General features: G+C 47.0%; 1 protein-coding gene across 1 annotated transcript in view; it reads left to right on the forward strand.

The window, feature by feature from the left end:
- The window catches only part of tiam1b (TIAM Rac1 associated GEF 1b), a gene marked incomplete at both ends in the record, with an annotated part of 55,673 nt that extends 34,019 nt beyond the window's left edge, over window positions 1–21,654 (forward strand). Inside the window, 12 exons of the mRNA XM_080527011.1 lie at window positions 5,330–5,524; window positions 6,699–6,767; window positions 9,301–9,426; window positions 9,907–10,015; window positions 12,543–12,722; window positions 14,053–14,171; window positions 15,134–15,242; window positions 15,762–15,820; window positions 16,580–16,685; window positions 18,449–18,536; window positions 19,052–19,224; window positions 21,032–21,654. Coding sequence (XP_080383137.1) covers window positions 5,330–5,524; window positions 6,699–6,767; window positions 9,301–9,426; window positions 9,907–10,015; window positions 12,543–12,722; window positions 14,053–14,171; window positions 15,134–15,242; window positions 15,762–15,820; window positions 16,580–16,685; window positions 18,449–18,536; window positions 19,052–19,224; window positions 21,032–21,654 — 1,956 coding nt within the window. The remainder of the gene's footprint in view (window positions 1–5,329; window positions 5,525–6,698; window positions 6,768–9,300; window positions 9,427–9,906; window positions 10,016–12,542; window positions 12,723–14,052; window positions 14,172–15,133; window positions 15,243–15,761; window positions 15,821–16,579; window positions 16,686–18,448; window positions 18,537–19,051; window positions 19,225–21,031) is intronic.
- Window positions 21,655–21,950: the final 296 nt, after the last annotated feature.

The raw sequence follows: 21,950 nt of genomic DNA on the forward strand, positions 1-21,950 counted from the left end.
CAACATCAGAAGGATACGACCATTCCTTACCAGAGAGGCAGCGCAACTCTTGACCCAGGCACTGGTCATCTCCCGCCTGGATTACTGCAATGTACTCCTGGCTGGGCTCCCCGCTTCAGCCATTAGACCTCTGCAGCTCATCCAGAATGCTGCTGCCCGGCTGGTATTCAACCTCCCCAAATACTCGCATGTCACCCCTCTCCTTCGCACCCTGCACTGGCTCCCGATAGCAGCTCGCATCAGATTCAAGACCCTGGTGCTTGCATACCAGGCAGCTAAAGGGACAGCCCCTGCCTACCTGAAGGAAATGGTAACCCCCCAAACCCCTGCCCGCTCACTCCGTTCCTCCACCTCGGCTGGCCGACCGGCCCCACCTCCTCTACACAGCAGTCGGGCTGCCCGATCACGTCTCTTCACAACACTGGCTCCCCGCTGGTGGAATGAGCTCCCCACGGCTGTCAGAACGGCAGAGTCACTACCCATCTTCCGTCGTAGACTGAAGACCCATCTCTTCAGGTTACATCTTAACTGCTCCTCCTGAGACATCTTCTGACCCTCACCACTACGTCTCCTAAAGACACCCGCTTTCCCCTTTACTGTGTCCCTAAGAACTTCTACTGCCCCCCTTGTACTGTTTCTCAGTTTCTCCAGTAATAAAATAAAATAAAAAAACGTTTTAGTAGAAGGCGATAATAGGGAGAAGGTTTTTCCTTCTATCAGTGGCCCCGGGCCCGAGCTAGAGTACTCTTCCTGCAACGAATAGTGGACTGCTGATTCACATGCTTAGTATTCAAATGTATTGATTGTAAGTCGCTTTGGAATAAGGCGTCTGCTAAATGCCAAAAATGTAAATGTAAATGTAATTTGCATATTTCCAAGATGGCGGCTCCCTGAAAATGAGTTTTACCATAACAAAGAAAAAAAAATAATTTGACCCATTTTGAATGTTCGGGAGCATGTGGGAGGGCCAGACCTCGTGAACTTAAAGACAGTTACAATTTGAATTTGAATTTTAAAAAGCTGTTTACAGTACAACTACTATTTTCTTCCTCACGTAAGTTATAATTCATCATTCATCATCAGTCATTTTCATAATCTTACAATAATTCCAGGATCCCACTCTCTGCACCTCACAACATTAGCTAGCTAGTTAGCTGGCTAGCTAACGCCCAGGCTCCACTATGGCCATCGAGCGTTGCGTCTGCGCTGCATTGCGTCCGCGCTGCGTTGCGTCCGTAATTGCTGTCAGCCAGGGAACGTTGCTTTTGTAATCAATGAAAGGTGCTCCACTGCCTACGTTGCATCCGCGTTGCGTTGTGGCAAAGTTTGATTTCTGATGGCGAACGCGAATGTATAATTTACTATTGTATATTGGTTGTTGGTTATAATTGTATATTGGTTGTTTTCTGGTGTTGTTTTCTTGTTTTGCTCTGTTGTATATGTATTTTTATCATCAGTTAAATCACCACAGCGGTTAATCCACTAATAGAGAAGATACCAGATTGAAAATGCACGTAGCCAACTACTCTGTAGCTCGTGCCTGGTCGCAGCTATTGCGAATTGTGAATCACCACAGGTGCTTGAAGCTTGTTGCAGAAATGGATGACGAACGGCTGATACTTGAGGTGGAAAAATCTATATTTTTATATGCAACAAATGACGGTGGAGCAGGTACAACGTCAAGTTAATGCAACGCCGATGGCGAGGTGACGCAACGCTAGTAGTGGAGCCAGCCTGTAATATTCTACAGTAGCTAGCTATCAAGATAACAATGACTGATGCCTTCTTCTTTTTACACGAACACAGCCCATTGTCATATATGCATTCTTATCATTTCAATTGATAGGAGACATGCTGAAAATAAGGTATTGTCTTGTTTTACTTCTGTCTACAACTACTATTTCCTGCAACGACAACATGTAGGCTACAATTTCCTCAATCTCACGTAAGTCATGTATTATGTCATCACAATATGGCATCTACCTCTACCTCTAGTAGCGGGACCATTAATTGGGACCTATGCTGTCTCTGCCAATGAGATGCTGATGAACCATTGCAAAGACCCAAAAATGAAGGACTTGTATCACTAGAAAGGGAAAAAAAATATTTCTTAGCTATTGCTAATGTTCTTCCTTCTTCTGTTAATGTTACAATTGATCAGTTGAATGACGGTTCAGGTATTGCAGCAACGCTTAAAAAACATAATGCTATGTATCACAAACGCTGTAGAAGCTACTGTAGTAGTTGTCGTGTCAAAAGGGCTCCAAAGTATGACGTTGGCTCCTCCTTAGTAGTGAGTCCTAAAAAGCTTCGATCATGTCAACCCAAAGCCTGTGGCATTCATTGTGTCATATGTGAGGGGGAGATATGGATGACCTTCACAAGGCAGTAACAGGTAATGTTGATTCCAATCTGAAAAGCTGGGCAGAATCCTGTAAAAAAAATTAGCTTCTTGGTAGATTAGTTACACAAGCTTCCGATGTGCACGCAGCAGGTGTGTACTACATGCCAAATGTTATCTCATGTTGCGATATGCAGCAAAACGGCAAGCATCTCATGACACTGCCAGGCCAGGGTGTCAGAAGGGGAAGCATCTACCAGTGAGTGGGGGACACCTTTGACCATCTAACTATTGCACAAATTGTTGCTCTGGTTGAGGATTCAGATCCTCCTTCACAATCTCCTATTACGGCAACTCTACAGGAACCTTATGAAAGAACACAGGTGTTTGTGTCTGATTATGAACCCCACACAACAACATTCAAGCATCATCTCCTCAGCTATCTGCCTGAATAGATTGAACACCAGAAGGGGAGGGAAACCTACATCGCAAACAAGGAACAAGTGGCTAAGAGGAACAATTGGCTCAGGATGAGGCAATTCTGTTGATGAGGGCCGCCTTGGTTTTACACAAGTACTGCTTACAACGAGCCCACACATTTGACTGCTCCTTCCCGTCCAACTGTCTCACAACATCTGTTGCTGAACCCTTACGAGTGTTCAATGATATCGTCCTCCATGGTCCAGAGTTCCTCAAACCCTGTGCAGCTAATACAGAAGATGCCAACCTGCAACCGAGAATGTCAATGTCAGAAGTGCATTTGGCGGCACCCATCACACCTGCAAGACCGACGCAATACGTCACAGCAAGGACATTGACATTTGCCAATCGACCTGACCCAAAAGCCAAACAAAACAAAAAAATGAAATTATGCAAATTAGGGGTCCAGACACACCCAATCATGAATATAAGCATTCTAATGTGTTTCTAATAGTCAAAAAACATAAAATAGACACCAGGCTTACATTTCTAGTTCATTTGGTTCAAAAGTTATAGCCGAAACCTTTTTCAGAGGGCGGCCATATTGATTTGGCTTGGGCACCCTGGCTAAATCACTAGAGCATACTCTGAGCTACATCTGGGCCAAATTTGGTGCTTTTGCACAAATTTGCACCAAAATATCCCTAAGGCCCCCAACTATCAGAGGTTCTACTGCGGTTCTGTTCCCTGGCTGACATCCAGAACTTTCTCTACTATGAGTCACACTGAGCCAGGGACCCTCCCAACAACACCACCAACCCAGGGACATATACCTAGGTTTATACCAGAACAAGCAGACAAGCTCATATAACTCCTGTTTTACAGACTCTACACTGGCTTCCTGTTAAGTTCAGAATAGATTTCAAGATGGTTCTGCTTGTTTATAAAGCTCTCACTGGCTCAGCACCAGAATATGTTAAGACCTTTTTCTAGCATATCAGCCCAATAGAGCTCTCAGGTCTTCTGCTAGCATATCAGCCCAAAGATCTCTCAGGTCTTCTGCTAGCATATCAGCCCAAAGATCCCTCAGGTCTTCTGCTAGCATATCAGCCCAATAGAGCTCTCAGGTCTTCTGCTAGCATATCAGCCCAATAGAGCTCTCAGGTCTTCTGCTAGCATATCAGCCCAATAGAGCTCTCAGGTCTTCTGCTAGCATATCAGCCCAATAGAGCTCTCAGGTCTTCTGCTAGCATATCAGCCCAATAGAGCTCTCAGGTCTTCTGATGCTGGTTTTCTCATGTACATGTTTCTCATTTTATGCTCAGTTTACATTATGGATGCAACCTCAGCACATATGTTCAAGTCAAGACTAAAAACCCATCTTTTTAATATTGCCTTTAAATGACTAAATAATTTAATGATCATTGATTATATAATGATTGGAGCACTTTGAGCTGCAACGCTTGGTTAGTTGGTTTCCTGTTCATAGTAGCCGGTCGTGCCCTTGAGCGGTTGTTGACTAGAAAAGAGGAAATCCTTTACAGGATACACCTACCGACCAGTACCAAAACAGGTTTTAGCTTTGAGAGAGAGAGAGAGAGAGAGAGAGAGAGAGAGAGAGAGAGAGAGAGAGAGAGAGAGAGAGAGAGAGAGAGAGAGAGAGAGAGAGAGAGAGAGAGAGAGAGAGAGAGAGAGAGAGAGAGAGAGAGAGAGAGAGAGAGAGAGAGAGAGAGAGAGAGAGAGAGAGAGAGAGAGAGAGAGAGAGAGAGAGAGAGAGAGAGAGAGAGAGAGAGAGAGAGAGAGAGAGAGAGAGAGAGAGAGAGAGAGAGAGAGAGAGAGAGAGAGAGAGAGAGAGAGAGAGAGAGGGAGGTCTGAGAACAGCCAGATTTAGAGGTATGTATGACTGTTCAGAATCAGTCTATTTTTGCCCAAAATGATGATGAGTCCAACGCACTGTATCAATGTTGGTCTCCAAGGCAACAGTTTGTATGTGGGCAGATTCTGTTTTTTTCTTGATTTTGGATTCTCTGAAGTAGAGTAGATCAATATAGCACCAACCAGAGAGGGAGAGACAGAAACAGAGAGAGAGAGAGAGAGAGAGAGACAGAGAGAGAGAGAGACATGGAGAGAGAGAGAGAGAGAGAGAGAGAGACAGGGATGGAGAAAGAGAGAGAGAGAGAGAGAGAGAGAGGAGCTCTGTTAAGCCTGATGCTGGAAATAGACTGAATCAGTTCAAACTGTTTTTTTAGACCTCCCTCTCTGCCTCTCTCCCTCTCTGCCTCTTTCCCTCTCTGCCTCTCTGCCTCTCAGCTGCGCAGACGTTAATTACCAGCCTCATGAATCCTTACTGAGCTGAAGGAAAGTGACGCCCTTAAGTTTCTGTCTGATTGTTGAGGGGATTGGAGGGGCAGGTTGCTAATTCGAGCAGACGCCGCTGTCCTCCATCGAGGTATCCTGAGTGACTTCCTCTCCTTCGTCTGCCACGAATGAGGAATAGGTACTCTTCCTGTCCTCTATCTCGCTCTCTCTCTCACCCTCCCTCTCCGTCTCTCTCTCTCTCTCCCTCAGAGCACGGAGCAGGTCGCTGCGTTCTGTCGCAGTCTCCACGACATGAACCCGTCGGCGGAGAGCTGCTCGCCCTCCTCGCCCAGCAGCCCCGACTCCCCCTGCCCCCCGCCCACCGCCCCCCGCCAACTCTCCGACGCCGACAAGCTGCGCAAAGTCATCTGTGAGCTGGTGGAGACGGAGCGCGCCTACGTCAAAGTTAGTTTGGCTAACGCTACGTTGTGTTGGTGTCTGTCTGTCTGTCTGTCTGTCTGTTAATATGTCAACAACATACACATTCTGTTTGTGTGTGTGTGCTGTGTTTGTGTCTGTCTGTCTGTCTGTCTGTCTGTCTGTCTGTTAATCTGTCAGCAACATACACATTCTGTGTGTGTGTTTGTGTGTGTGTGCTGTGTTTGTGTCCGTCTGTCTGTCTGTCCGTTAATCTGTCAGCAACATACACTTTCTGTTTGTGTGTTTGTGTGTGCTGTGTTTGTGTCTGTCTGTCTGTCTGTTAATCTGTCAGCAACATACACATTCTGTGTGTGTGTGCTGTGTTTGTGTCTGTCTGTCTGTCCGTCTGTCTGTCCATTAATCTGTCAGCAACATACACATTCTGTTTGTCTGTTTGTGTCTGTCTGTCGGTTAATCTGTCAGCAACATACACATTCTGTGTGTGTGTGTGTGTGGTGTGTTTGTGTCTTGTCTGTCTGTCTGTCTGTCCGTTAATCTGTCAGCAACATACACATTCTGTTTGTGTGTGTGTGTGTGTGTGTGTGTGTGTGTGCGCTGTGTTTGTGTGCGCTGTGTTTGTGTGCTGTGTTTGTGTTTGTCTGTCCGTCTGTCCATCTGTCAGCAACATACACATTCTGTTTGTGTTTGTGTGTGTGTGTGTGTGTGTGTGTGTGTGTGTGTGCTGTGTTTGTGTCTGTCTTGTCCGTCTGTCTGTCTGTTAATCTGCCAGCGACACACACGTGTTCCACGTGACGGAGGCGTCCATATCTGTCTCTGTCCCAGCAGACATGCAGAGACGCAGCTGTGCTTGGCAGAGAGGCAGCAGCCTAATCTGATTCATACAGAACAGAATGTGTCTGAGCACAGAAGCGAACACGTCGTTTAAGAGCGCAGATACATAATCTAATATCACCGGTTGTAGTGTGATGAATGTTGAGGCTGATGTGAGCTGTTGTGTGTTCTGTGTGTACACTCCAGGGGTGACTTCTCTGTGTCACTCCAGGGGTGACTTCTCTGTGTACACTCCTGGGGTGACTTATCTGTGTACACTCCTGGGGTGACTTCTCTGTGTACACTCCTGGGGTGACTTCTCTGTTTACACTCCAGGGGTGACAGGGCCAACCCTGACTAAGCCCTGATTCACTCTCTTGTCTTGCAGGATCTGAACTGCCTGATCGGGAGGTACTTAACCCCCCTACAGAAGGAGACCTTCCTCTCTCAGGATGAGGTACGTCAGATGTTACTTAACACTAGAACAGCCGTGCCTTTTTACCTACTAAAAGAGCCGCCTCTTTACAATGCTCAAGCTGCTATTTACAGACAACGACCACTAGTTGGCCGTCTTGTAAATTAGCCTGCCTCCTACACAGAAAAACATCAAAATAGCTTCATACTAGCTTATCCTGATGTGATTTAGAAAATGTAAGGATACTGGATGGTAGAACGCACATATCTAGGACAAGTCATGAAAGGAGGGTCCTGAAATTTTATCGAGTGCAAAGATATAACCATTTTTTTTACTCACAGGGTCAAATGACCCTCATGGCAAGTGTTAACGCATGTGATGAGGTCTGTCAGATGTTACTTAACATGTGATGAGGTCTGTCAGATGTTACTTAACGCCTGTGAGCCAGGGAGGACCGTGGTTGCCGTTTTAAACGGCATCCGTGCTCAAATAATTTCCTGAGAAAGCTTATTGCATAATGGTGTTGAAAGTGCCGTGTGGGAGGAGGGGGAGGTGGGGGAGGAGGGGAGGGCAGGAGGAGAAGTGCTTTCAGAGAGAATATATTTCAGAGGCACCACCACGGTTGTTTTGATCAAACACAGATGTTTCCATCAGTGCGGAGGCTCTCCCAGGGGCCGTGGTGTGAGACGAGATTCTGTTTGTCAGACTGGGAGACGTAGTTTTATTATGTCTAAGCAACAACAACGCTTCACGCTTCCAAGTGTTTTTTAAATCAGCTGTAATGTATTCATAGATGTTCCTCTGCTCACTCTGCTTCATGACTGACCGGCCGTGGCTTTGGCGGTTGACTGACAGTCCGTCCAGCCAATCACTGTTACAGCTGGTTGCTATGGTTATTACAAGCGATCCATTAACCAAGATCCTGTTTTACAGATGATGATGAGACACATCATACCTGATATTGACGGGTAGAATATTCATATTGAGAGCAAATGTCCTGGGTTAAAATCTGCTGCCATCTAGCTACAGGGATATTAAGTTTATACTAACTTATAGCTACATATAGCTTAGCTAGCTATCGAAATCTACTCACTTGAATGTGCAACTGTTGTAATTTCTAACGTTGCAGAAGACAGCTATTTACAATGCTGTATACGATATAAAGCCATTAACTTATCAACGAGTGTCATTTCTTCAGACACAACTTAGATCTGAAATATACCGTTTGAAAGCCAATAATTACAATAAAATAAATCAGGCCATCAGGCTACTATGAGTGTACATTTAGTGATTTCCATTTCAGTAAAACATTTAAGGTCATGTTCTCACATGAAAGTCTGAAACAGGTCCCGGAGCAAGTGGATGAGTTCGCAACATTGTTGCATAAATTATCTCTCTGATTTGCGTTCTCACAGCCCTTTATGTAAACGAAGTGACATACGCAATCGAAGCAACAGACGTGGTAGTTGATTGGTCAGAAATATTTAAAATTGCCCGTTCGTCCCGCTCTTATCCATATCAACACGCATGCGCTGTTGTTTTCCTATGGACAGCCTCGATTCGTCGTTTCTAACTGGAGCGAAACCACCCTTTTCAAGCGGAGCATGCGTCGGTTGTTTGCTCCGGGAGCGACTTCGAATGCGCGTTCCCACAGCTCCAAACGACGCAGAGCAAAGTGAATTTTATCCTTAAACTCAGATTCCAAGTGAAGCAAATGTTCTAGTGAGAACACACCCTAATGTTCTAGTGAGAACACACCCTAAATGTTCTAGTGAGAACACACCCTAAATGTTCTAGTGAGAACACACCCTAAGGGCCCTATTATGCATTTCTTAACTTGCCGTCTTAAGTCTTAATTAAGACGCACCGCCAGGTTAAGACCTACCGCCACCCTTATTATGCGCTTCATACGCGCTACTGCTATTATGCCGGTGTCGATAGGCGCCCACACATAAGACGTAATACTCCCGTGCATATATTACTCATTGTGGGAGTGTTCATATGTTAATGAAGTGCACTAGGCGCCCCTGCTATTATGCGATCTGACTTTGCTCCTAGCGCTAAGAAGTGGTTTGAAAAGTTCTTAAGTTTAGACTTCATGCACGTTTTGAAACACGAGCGCGCCTCCGCGGTTTGCGCATGCATGTGGGCACACATGAACACGCACGTGGCTCCACGGCAAGACGTCAATTACGGTCACAGTATAAATGCTTTATTTCAGAAGGGAGAGGCAGAGAAGCACGCTGACCTCCTTCTTAGGACTTCCATAATAGCATAGCGCTAATGACTTAACGCCGCCGGTTCTTAAAGGGAATGGCACCTGGCACGCTGATTGGGTTGATTGAGAAGACGCCCAAAACACACCCATGACTAATTTCTTTGCTTAGCGCCGGGTTTTAGGCGCCCACTACCGCACGCATAATAGCAAAGTGGCCTTGACCACGCCTCCACGTCTTAAGTTTAGATCTACCGCCTCGTCTTATTGCTTAAGACTTATGAAGTGCATAATAGGGCCCTAAATGTTCTTGTGAGAACACACCCTAAGAAATGCTTATAACATGTCCTCCCTCCTCAGTTGGACGTGCTGTTTGGGAACCTGCTGGAGATGGTGGAGTTCCAGGTGGAGTTCCTGAAGACCCTGGAGGACGGAACCAGGCTGGTCCCAGACCTGGAGAAGCTGGAGAGGGTCGACCAGTTTAAGGTAGAAACTCTGCCAGATGGGATTGGGTCTAAAAAACGCTAAATCCACCAAACACCACCAAAAAAAACTGTCTGTCTGTTGGTGTCTATCTCCTGTCTCTAAACTGTCTGTCTGTTGGTGTCTATCTCCTGTCCCTAAACTGTCTGTCTGTTGCCAATAATGTTTGTAAAATTTAAAAAAAACTGCACATTGTATGTAGCTACTAGGGTGTGTGTTTTAACTTCACGCATGTTGATACCGCCTAAATGCTATTTATCCAGCCCAAACCTATAATAATAATAATAATAATAATAATAATAATAATAATAAATGCTAATTGTCCAGCCCAGTGTGATCAAAAGTAGCCCATTCGGCAGGAAATCGGCCCATATGGCAACCCTGCCTCGGCACCAAAATGTTGACCAGGCGTCGGCCATTTTAACTTCCTTCAGATACAACACGTTGGGTAACCGTGGTAACCGCTCTCTATCCTCTCTACAGAAGATCCTCTTCTCCCTGGGCGGTTCCTTCCTGTACTACGCAGACCGCTTTAAGATCTACAGCGCCTTCTGTGCCAGCCACACCAAAGTCCCCAAGGTGCTGGTGAAGGGTGAGTAGACCAGTCTTAACACTAGAACAGTCGTGTCTATGTTACCTACTATAAGAGCCGCCTTGGCCCCTCTTTACAATGCTCAAGCTGCTACTTACACACAACGACCACTAGTTGGTGCGTCTTGTAAATTTGCCTGCCTCCTACACAGAAAAACTGCAAAATAGCTTCATACTAGCTTATCCTGATGTGATTTAGAAAATTTAAGGATACTGGGTGGTAGAACATGGCTGTTCTAGTGTTAAGACCAGCAGTCCTCTCTGGCACCTAGCGAGGTACTTACCTCCACCCAGGTCCTGAGCCAGAACACCGGACGTCTACAGAGGAGAGACAGACAGACACCAGTCCACCAGACAGACACCAGTCCATCAGACAGACACCAGTCCACCAGACAGACACCAGTCCACCAGACAGACACCAGTCCATCAGACAGACACCAGTCCACCAGACAGACACCAGTCCATCAGACAGACACCAGTCCATCAGACAGACACCAGTCCATCAGACAGACACCAGTCCACCAGACAGACACCAGTCCATCAGACAGACACCAGTCCATCAGACAGACACCAGTCCATCAGACAGACACCAGTCCACCAGACAGACACCAGTACATCAGACAGACACCAGTCCACCAGACAGACACCAGTCCACCAGACAGACACCAGTCCACCAGACAGACACCAGTCCACCAGACAGACACCAGTCCACCAGACAGACACCAGTCCATCAGACAGACACCAGTCCACCAGACAGACACCAGTCCATCAGACAGACACCAGTCCATCAGACAGACACCAGTCCATCAGACAGACACCAGTCCACCAGACAGACACCAGTCCATCAGACAGACACCAGTCCATCAGACAGACACCAGTCCATCAGACAGACACCAGTCCACCAGACAGACACCAGTACATCAGACAGACACCAGTCCACCAGACAGACACCAGTCCATCAGACAGACACCAGTCCATCAGACAGACACCAGTCCACCAGACAGACACCAGTCCACCAGACAGACACCAGTCCACCAGACAGTTACCAGTCCATCAGACAGACACCAGTCCATCAGACAGACACCAGTCCATCAGACAGACACCAGTCCATCAGACAGACACCAGTCCACCAGACAGACACCAGTCCATCAGACAGACACCAGTCCACCAGACAGACACCAGTCCACCAGACAGACACCAGTCCACCAGACAGACACCAGTCCACCAGACAGACACCAGTCCATCAGACAGACACCAGTCCACCAGACAGACACCAGTCCACCAGACAGACACCAGTCCACCAGACAGACACCAGTCCATCAGACAGACACCAGTCCATCAGACAGACACCAGTCCATCAGACAGACACCAGTCAGATACTCAGACAGACACCAGTCCATCAGACAGACACCAGTCAGATACTCAGACAGACACCAGTCCACCAGACAGACACCAGTCCATCTGACACTTGCATAGTTACATCATGGCTGCATTTACGCCGCAGGTCGTAATGCCTAGTTCAGATTTAGTGCCTACTGTATATCCGACTGTTTTGAGCGCCTGGTTTACACCTACTTTTTCAAACGACCATATATTTTTGTAATCAATTATTTATTGCAAAACAGTACACATGAAAGACTCACATTATTACACCAAACAAAATAAGTGTCTGTCCTGATTATTATATTTTTTTCTTATCTTACCCCCCCCCCATGGCGATAACATCCCTTCCACCCCCCCCCCCCCCCCCCCCCATAGTTCTTCATTACACTATATTTGGTATATCATAAAATCATAATAATACAACAATTACAGGTTACATTCACATACAACACAGCCTACAAACACAGTCACTCCATCAACTCTTTTATCTTATGTATTGCAGAGGTCCATGTTTGAATTGTCCTTTCTTTAGCTCCATGTATTCTGGCTATAGATTGTTCCATGTATAGTATGTCCAGGAAAGACCAAACGACCATATCTGATACCTGTGCTTACACTGGTCACACTTGAAACAACCCTGCATGCGTACATCGAAAACTAAAGTGAACAGACAGCCGGCTCTGGACGCAAACGAGACAGAAATTATAATCCATTTTATATCTATTATAATATAAAGCCATTGCTTTCCGAAGTATGTTTAGAGGTCTGCAAAATATTGAATCCGATCTGAGAATATCAGATTCAACTTGCTTTTTTACTGCTTACACCTTCATGTTACATATCAGATCTGTGCGTCGACCATGTAACCGCAGGGTCCCCGGTTCGATTCCGGCCGAGGACATATCCTGCATGTCATCCCTCCTCTCTCTCTCACCCATCCTTCCTGTCTAAATCTTCACTGTATCTGTCAAATAAAATAAAAAATATGAGTGGGACTGCCCCACTCATAAAAAATAAAAAAAACACAACCTTTTGCACTTTTTGCAGCATTTCCAAAGGAAATTAAAGTTTTATCTCCACTGTCCAGACTGTCTATCTTGCACAGTTAATGGCAGCAGCCTCATGTTATTCTGATGTCATTCCAGCCAAGACAGACTTGGCCTTCAAGGCGTTCCTGGAGGAGAGGAACCCCCGGCAGCAGCACTCGTCCACCCTGGAGTCCTTCCTGATCAAGCCCATCCAGAGGGTCCTGAAGTACCCTCTGCTGCTGAGGGAGCTGCACGCGCTCACCGACCCCGACAGCGAGGAGCACTACCACCTGGACGGTGAGACCCCTAACCCTAACACTACCACCTGACCCTAACCCTAACACTACCACCTGGACAGTGAGACCCCTAACCCTAACACTACCACCTGGACAGTGAGACCCCTAACCCTAACACTACCACCTGGACGGTGAGACCCCTAACCCTAACACTACCACCTGGACGGTAATACCCCTAACCCTAACACTACCACCTGACCCTAACCCTAACACTACCACCTGACCCTAACCCTAACACTACCACCTGACCCTAACCCTAACACTACCACCTGACCCTAACCCTAACACTACCACCTGGACGGTGAGACCCCCTAACCCTAACACTACCACCTGACCCTAACCCTAACACTACCACCTGACCCTAACCCTAACACTACCACCTGGACGGTGAGACCCCCGAACCCTAACACTACCACCTGGACGGTGAGACCCCCTAACCCTAACACTACCACTACCACCTGGACGGTGAGACCCCGCTAGGGCTAACACCTTATAATCACATCTTAGACCCTAGCCAAGCTGATCTGAGCTGTAATTATGTCTGGTGCTGGCCTGGTTACACATCCACCAACATTGTAACGCTGCTGATCTAGTGATCTAGTGATGTAGCGATCTAGTGATGTAGCGATCTAGTGATGTAGCGATCTAGCGATCTAGTGATCTAGCGATGTAGCGATCTAGCGATGTAGCGATCTAGCGATGTAGCGATCTAGCGATGTAGCGATGTAGCGATGTAGCGATCTAGTGATCTAGCGATGTAGCGATGTAGCGATCTAGTGATGTAGCGATCTAGCGATGTAGCGATCTAGTGATGTAGCGATCTAGTGATGTAGCGATCTAGTGATGTAGTGATCTAGTGATGTAGCGATCTAGTGATCTAGCGATGTAGCGATCTAGTGATCTAGCGATCTAGTGATCTAGTGATGTAGCGATCTAGTGATGTAGCGATCTAGTGATGTAGCGATCTAGTGATCTAGTGATGTAGCGATCTAGTGATCTAGTGATGTCGTGAGGTAGCGATCTAGTGATGTAGTGATCTAGTGATGTCGTGATGTAGCGATCTAGTGATCTAGTGCTGATCAGACAAGGGAGCTGATGTGTGACACGTTCTAGTCTGTTGGTCCGCATGTCGGCAACCAATCAAAATGTTCAGACTTTCCTTGTGAAACACGGAACTACGTTTCAACGTTGTTGAGAATCACAACACAAACTCGCTAGTCAAGCCAAAACACTTTTATTAGAACGTGTCACATATGCTCTATTCCAATAACTGTAGTCGTTGTGAATAATTCCCACTAATAATAATACTATGTTGACGTTTTGGTGTCCAGTGGCCATGAAGGCCATGAACAAGGTGGCCAGCCACATCAACGAGATGCAGAAGATCCATGAGGAGTTCGGGGCCGTGTTCGACCAGCTCATCTCCGAGCAGAGCGGAGACAAGAAAGAGGTAAAAAGAGGTTTCTCCAGTGTCTATAAAAAAAATATTTCTTTCTTTTTCTATCACTGAGACTGCCAATGGCCCCGGGCCTGAGCTAAATTACTCTTCCTGCTACAACTCATGGATTGATGATTCACTTGCTTAGTCAAATGTATCGAATGTAAGTCGCTTTGGAATAAGACGTCTGCTAAATGCCTAAAAGGCAGGGTGTGTACTGAACAACAGTGTTGTGGTGTAACACCGAGTGTGTGGTTGTGTGATTGACAGGTGTGTGGTTGTGTGATTGACAGGTGTGTTGTGTGATTGACAGGTGTGTGGTTGTGTGATTGACAGGTGTGTGGTTGACAGGTGTGTGTTGTGTGATTGACAGGTGTGTGGTTGTGTGATTGACAGGTGTGTTGTGTGATTGACAGGTGTGTGGTTGTGTGATTGACAGGTGTGTGGTTGTGTGATTGACAGGTGTGTGTTGTGTGATTGACAGGTGTGTGGTTGTGTGATTGACAGGTGTGTGTTGTGTGATTGACAGGTGTGTGTTGTGTGATTGACAGGTGTGTGGTTGTGTGATTGACAGGTGTGTGTTGTGTGATTGACAGGTGTGTGGTTGTGTGATTGACAGGTGTGTGTTGTGTGATTGACAGGTGTGTGTTGTGTGATTGACAGGTGTGTGGTTGTGTGATTGACCGGTGTGTGTTGTGTGATTGACAGGTGTGTTGTGTGATTGACAGGTGGCTGATGTGATGTCGTGTGATTGACAGGTGGCTGATCATGTGTGTGTTGTGTGATTGACAGGTGGCTGATGTGATGTTGTGTGATTGACAGGTGTTGCTGTGTGATTGACAGGTGGCTGACCTGTGTGTGTTGTGTGATTGTCAGGTGGCTGACCTGTGTGTTGTGTGATTGACAGGTGGCTGACCTGTGTGTGTTGTGTGATTGACAGGTGGCTGATCATGTGTGTGTTGTGTGATTGACAGGTGGCTGACCTGTCCATGGGTGACCTGCTGCTCCACACCAGCGTGGGCTGGATCAACCCCCCCGCCTCCCTGGGGAAGTGGAAGAAGGACCCTCAGCTGGCCGCCTTCGGTACGGAGACGACCCCTAACCCTGAACTTTTACAGATCACTAATGATACAGGGGCGGCTGTGGCTCAGGAGGTAGAGCTGCCGTCTAATGATCGCAAGGTTGGCAGTTCGGCGGTTCGATCCCCGGCTGGCCACATGTCAAAGTGTCTTTGGGCAAGATACTGAACCCCAAATTGCTCCCAATGAGCGGGCCGGCGCCTTGCATGGTAGCTTGGCCGCCATTGGTGTGTGAATGTGTGTGTGAATGAGAGGTCGTTGTAAAGCGCTTTGGAATAAGGAGCTATATAAGTCTGTATAAGTCAGTCCGTTTACAGCATACTTTGGTGGCTTAATCCTGTCTGTGTGTTTGTTTACATGTCATCTAGAGGTGATGTCATCTAGATTGTAGATATTGAGTCTATGTAGATATTGAGTCTATGTAGATATTGAGTCTATGTAGAGTTTCTCCCAGGCTAGTTTCAGAGAGGCTGTTTAGGATTCCAGCAGGGCTGGTTTAATGTGATCCTGTTGTCCCTTTCAGTCTTCAAGACGGCTGTGGTGTTCGTGTGTAAGGACAGCTCCAAACACAAGAAGAAACTGGTGAGTTCACCTCTCCTCTACACAACCCACTTTAAACCTGGAACACGAAAAAGGATTCAGTGAATAGTGACATTACAGTCTTCTCTCATATAGCACATCGTTAGCCTCATAGCATAATTGCCTAAGTCATATTTTGGCCAAATGTAGATATCAGCCTAAAGGGCTCTGCACACAGCGTGCGATTTCTGTTGCGCATCAACGTTCCATTTTGAAGTTTGAATGGAAGTCTATGAGAACATCGCATTTACCCACACACGGCCCCGATTTTAATCGCACGGCGAACATTCGATTCCATTCATTTTGAATGGGACAAAGCACACGGCGTGCGAGTTTTGTCGCACTGCTTTGTCCCATTCAAAATGAATGGAATCGAATGTTCGCCGTGCGATTACAATCGGGGCCGTGTGTGGGTAAATGCGATGTTCTCATAGACTTCCATTCAAACTTCAAAATGGAACGTTGACGCGCAACAGAAATCGCACGCTGTGTGCAGAGCCCTTAACTCTACTCTCCTAACACTGCTGATTCACTGTGCACTATTGCCTACTATGACATCAGCCTATCAGAATACTTGTTGTTACATTCCAAAATCACCATCTGCCCAAGTCATCTCTATGACATTTTTCATAAATAATATGAAATAATAAACAGTTCAGCTTTGTTGTGCTTGATAGTTGCTTCAGATGCATTGTTATTGTTGTGTTTTAAAATTGTCTAATAAAATCAATAAATCACTCCATCTCTCTGCGTGTCTCTCAGGGAGTGTCCCATCGCGTGGCCACTGCCTCTGAGGAGAAGGACCCGTTCCGCTTCCGTCACATGATCTCTACAGACGCCCTCCAGGTCAGAGCCCTGGCCAACGCAGGTATGTGATTGGACGATTCAGACATTAGTAGGACCGTTGATTCGTTGATGCTAGCGATGTACCGTCCTTTTCTGTGAGCATAGAAATTATTGTGACTTTAGTGACGACAAATAGTAAGCACCTATCCCAGACCAGGGGTCACAAAGTGCTTTACATATACACTGCGTTCCAAATTATTATGCAAATTATATTTTTCTCAGATTTTCCTAAATAGTCGATGCAAATGACAATCAGTATAATTTTCAAGTCATCAACCGTTAGAGTATAATTCAAATCCCAGAGCTGCTGTTTTGATGTGAACTGCCTCCCACCCTCATATATATTTTGCTTGAGGATGCTCCAAAGGTTCTCAATAGGGTTGAGGTCAGGGGAAGATGGGGGCCACACCATGAGTTTCTCTCCTTTTATGCCTATAGCAGCCAATGACACAGAGGTATTCTTTGCAGCATGACAGTGGGCTCAGAAATACATGAAGACTAATTTCCAAACAGTCTTGTTTACTGATGAGTGCCGTGTAACCCTGGATGGTCCAGATGGATGGAGTAGTGGATGGTTGGTGGATGGCCACCATGTCCCAACAAGGCTGCGACGTCAGCAAGGAGGTGGCGGAGTCATGTTTTGGGCTGGAATCATGGGGTGGAGCTGGTAGGCCCTTTTAAGGTCCCTGAAGGTGTGAAAATGACCTCGGCAAAGTATGTAGAGTTTCTGACTGACCACTTTCTTCCGTGGTACAAAAAGAAGAACCGTGCCTTCCGTAGCAAAATCATCTTCATGCATGACAATGCACCATGTCATGCTGCAAAGAATACCTCTGTGTCATTGGCTGCTATAGGCATAAAAGGAGAGAAACTCATGGTGTGGCCCCCATCTTCCCCTGACCTCAACCCTGAGAACCTTTGGAGCATCCTCAAGCAAAATATATATGAGGGTGGGAGGCAGTTCACATCAAAACAGCAGCTCTGGGAGGCTATTCTGGCATCCTGCAAAGAAATTCAAGCAGAAACTGTCCAAAAACTCACAAGTTCAATAGATGCAAGAATTGTGAAGGTGATATCAAAGAAGGGGTCCTATGTTAACATGTAACTTGACCTGTTAAGATGTTTTTGTTTGAAATAGCTTTTGATTTCAGTAAATATGACCTCCTAATATGACCTCCTAACCCTAAATTCATCAAATTACCATGTTTAGTTCTTTACAACCTATAAAATGTTTTGAAACTCTGTTGTGCATAATAATTTGGAACAGTGCATTTTGAGTTTTTTCTTTTTTTTAAAAATACTGTTATCATTGGGAGGTTTGTTCAATAAAATTTGAATTATACTCTAACGGTTGATGACTTGAAAATTATACTGATTGTCATTTGCATCGACTATTTAGGAAAATCTGAGAAAAATATAATTTGCATAATAATTTGGAACGCAGTGTAGAGAACATAATAAAAGAGCGAAAGTCATAGCAGGTTAAAATAGGTAAACAAGTGAAAATAAGAACAAGTAACAAATAACAAGTGTACAACAACATCAACAGGACACAGAAAGACAGACAGGCTTCTTTTGGGGTTAGCCAAAAGCCTGTCTATACAGGACAGTCTTTAGCTGTTTTTTAAATGCTTCGACCGAGAACCGCTGATCTAAGATCCAAGGGAAGAGCATTCCAGAGTTTGGGAGCCACAGATAATCATATGTGACACGTTGTAACGCTCTAGTCCTTGTCTCCACTCTCCTCTCCTCTCCTCCTCTCCTCTCCTCTCCTCTCCTCTCCAGACGGGGAGGGCACGGCGGTGTGTGAGATAGCGCACGTGAAGTCAGAGTCCGAGGGGAGGCCGGAGAGAACGTTCCACCTCTGCTGCAGGTGAGTGGTCCAGGACTTCCTCCAGCAAGGTCCTACCCCCACTACTATCACAATCAGACAGCCAACGAACCACAGCGACAAACTAATACTATACAATGCGTACACCTAGCCGCACACGCATAGTCATACACGCTCCTACCCACACACACACACACACACTGATACGCAGCACTTTTGTGTAAAGAATGACAAACTGTATTCTGATTGTGTGTTGTATGTTCTTGTGTGTTGTACGCTCTTTGTATGTTTGTTGTCTTTGTTGTCCTTTGTCTACCAATGAGGACCACGTTGGAAACAAGTGTTTCAGGACACTTTTACCTGCTATCCTCTGGGATGTACTGTCTGTACTTTGTACCCAAATAAAAATATGTCAATCAATCATTCAATCAAACTAACAGCATGTCTGTCTGTCTGTCTGTCTGTCTCTCTCTCTCTCTCTGTCTCTCTGTCTCTCTCTCTCTCTCTGCCTCTCTCTCTCTCTGTCTGTCTGTCTCTCTCTCTCTCTACTTCTCCAGTTCCCCTGACAGTAAGAAGGACTTCCTGAAGACGGTCCACTCCATCCTGAGGGACCGGCAGCGCCGCCAGCTGCTGAAGACGGAGAGCGTCCCGCCCAGCCAGCAGTACGTCCCCTTCGGAGGGAAGCGCCTCTGCGCCCTGAAGGGAGCCCGGCCCGCCATGAACAGAGCAGGTATGACCTGGTACTGACCTGGTACTGACCCTGGTACTACTGACCTGGTACTGACCTGGTACTGACCCTGGTACTGACCTGGTACTGACCTGGTACTGACCCTGGTACTGACCCTGGTACTGACCCTGGTACTGACCTGGTACTGACCTGGTACTGACCTGGTACTGACCCTGGTACTACTGACCTGGTACTGACCTGGTACTGACCCTGGTACTGACCTGGTACTGACCCTGGTACTGACCTGGTACTGACCTGGTACTGACCTGGTACTGACCCTGGTACTGACCTGGTACTGACCTGGTACTGACCCTGGTACTGACCTGGTACTGACCTGGTACTGACCCTGGTACTGACCTGGTACTGACCCTGGTACTGACCCTGGTACTGACCTGGTACTGACCCTGGTACTGACCCTGGTACTGACCCTGGTACTGACCTGGTACTGACCCTGGTACTGACCTGGTACTGACCCTGGTACTGACCCTGGTACTGACCTGGTACTGACCTGGTACTGACCTGGTACTGACCCTGGTACTGACCTGGTACTGACCTGGTACTGACCCTGGTACTGACCCTGGTACTGACCTGGTACTGACCTGGTACTGACCTGGTACTGACCTGGTACTGACCCTGGTACTGACCCTGGTACTGACCTGTCAGGTAGAGACTTGTGAGGTAGAGACTTGTGAGGTAGACTTGTGAGATAGAGACTTGTGAGGTAGAGACCTGTGAGGTAGACTTGTGAGGTAGAGACTTGTGAGATAGAGACTTGTGAGGTAGAGACCTGTGAGGTAGAGACTTGTGAGGTAGAGACTTGTGAGGTAGAGACTTGTGAGGTAGAGACTTGTGAGATAGAGACTTGTGAGATAGAGACTTGTGAGGTAGAGACTTGTGAGGTAGACTTGTGAGGTAGAGACTTGTGAGATAGAGACTTGTGAGATAGAGACTTGTGAGGTAGAGACTTGTGAGGTAGACTTGTAAGGTAGAGACTTGTGAGGTAGAGACTTGTGAGGTAGAGACTTGTGAGGTAGAGACTTGTGAGATAGAGACTTGTGAGGTAGAGACTTGTGAGGTAGACTTGTAAGGTAGAGACTTGTGAGGTAGAGACTTGTGAGGTAGAGACTTGTGAGATAGAGACTTGTGAGATAGAGACTTGTGAGGTAGAGACTTGTGAGGTAGAGACTTGTGAGGTAGACTTGTGAGGTAGAGACTTGTGAGATAAAGACTTGTGAGATAGAGACTTGTGAATGCATATGAGACACGTTCTCATGCTTTGGTCCGCATGTCGGCAACCAATCAAAACGTTCAGACTTTTCTTTCGAAACACGGTTTTCAACAACGTATTCACATGTTTCTTAAGAAAAGTCTGATCATTACATCAGATCCCGACATGAGGACCAAAGCATTAGAACGTGTCACATATCTAATCTATCGATGCTACTCTAGACAAGGTAATTACCTTAATCAACGGAGCTAATTGAAACCTTAATCTTCGGGGCGGCTGTGGCACAGGAGGTAGAGCCGGCGTCTAATGATCACAAGGTTGGCAGTTCAGCGGTTCGGCTGGCCACATGTCGAAGTGTCCTTGGGCAAGACACTGAACCCCAAAATTGCTCTCAGTGAGCGGGCCGGCGCCTTGCATGGTAGCTTGCCGCCATTGGTGTGTGAATGTGTGTGTGAATGGGTGAATGAGAGGCCGTTTTGGAGCAGCTTTGGAGCAGCAAAACAGGCGCTATATATATATATAGTCCATTTACCATTTCGTCCTCTCTCTCTTCTCTCTCTTTTCCCTCTTCTCTCTCTTCAGTCTCCGTGCCGACGAGAACCCTGGGGAGGAGGAAGCTGGTACGTAACCGCTTCACCATCGACACGGACATCGTGTTTGACGGTGAGCCAGACCAGGACCAGGACCAGGACCCCTCCCCCTCCTCCTCCTCCTCGCCCCAGGACGCTCCTGACCAGCCGCCGCTGTCACAGCAGAAGCAGCAGACGGAGCTCGCCGGGGACACGGACCGCTGGGTGGAGGAGCAGTTTGACCTGGAGCGCTACGAGGAGGAGCAGGAGGAGCAGGAGGAGCCGGAGGAGGACGTGAAGGAGACGGACATCCTGAGCGATGACGACGACGACTCCACGGAGCCAGACCTGGAGGCCCTGTCCCTGGGGGGGGCGGCGGAGGAGAGGCCAGACCACCAAAACCAAACAACAACAACACCAACAGAAGACGCTAAATACAAGTCCAACAAGTCCCGACCCGCCACAAGGGCCACGAAGCTGAAGGTGGTTCTGTCCGACCAGGGGGAGAAGGGTACCCTGGCTGAGGTGAGGGTGGAGGGGCGGGGGGGGGCCGAGGGGCGGGGGGAGGTGATATGGGTCCGTAGGGAGGACTTGGACGGCCCCCTAGAAGACTGTGACGCACAAACGCAGAGCTAGACGACGCTAACGGACAGCTAGCGTCTCTCGCTCTGAAAAGCTTTACACAGCTCTTCACTAGAAGAGCTCAACGGACTCTTATCCAATCCTCACCGATAAACGCACGTGCATAAACACACGTGTCGCACATCTGTTTCAGATATAGATCCTCGCCAATGTTGTCGAATTATTTTTTTTGTTCAAAGTTAAAAGACGGGTGAATGAATCCCTTCCTTAGGTCCGCTGTTGGAGCGACACAGGAACAGGAGAGAGGAGTGTATCTCAATCATGTCTGATGTGTGTCGACCCCCCGCTTT

The sequence above is a fragment of the Nansenia antarctica genome (genome assembly GCF_963989245.1).
Source record: "Nansenia antarctica genome assembly, chromosome: 1".
NCBI classification, from domain to species: domain Eukaryota; kingdom Metazoa; phylum Chordata; class Actinopteri; order Argentiniformes; family Microstomatidae; genus Nansenia; species Nansenia antarctica.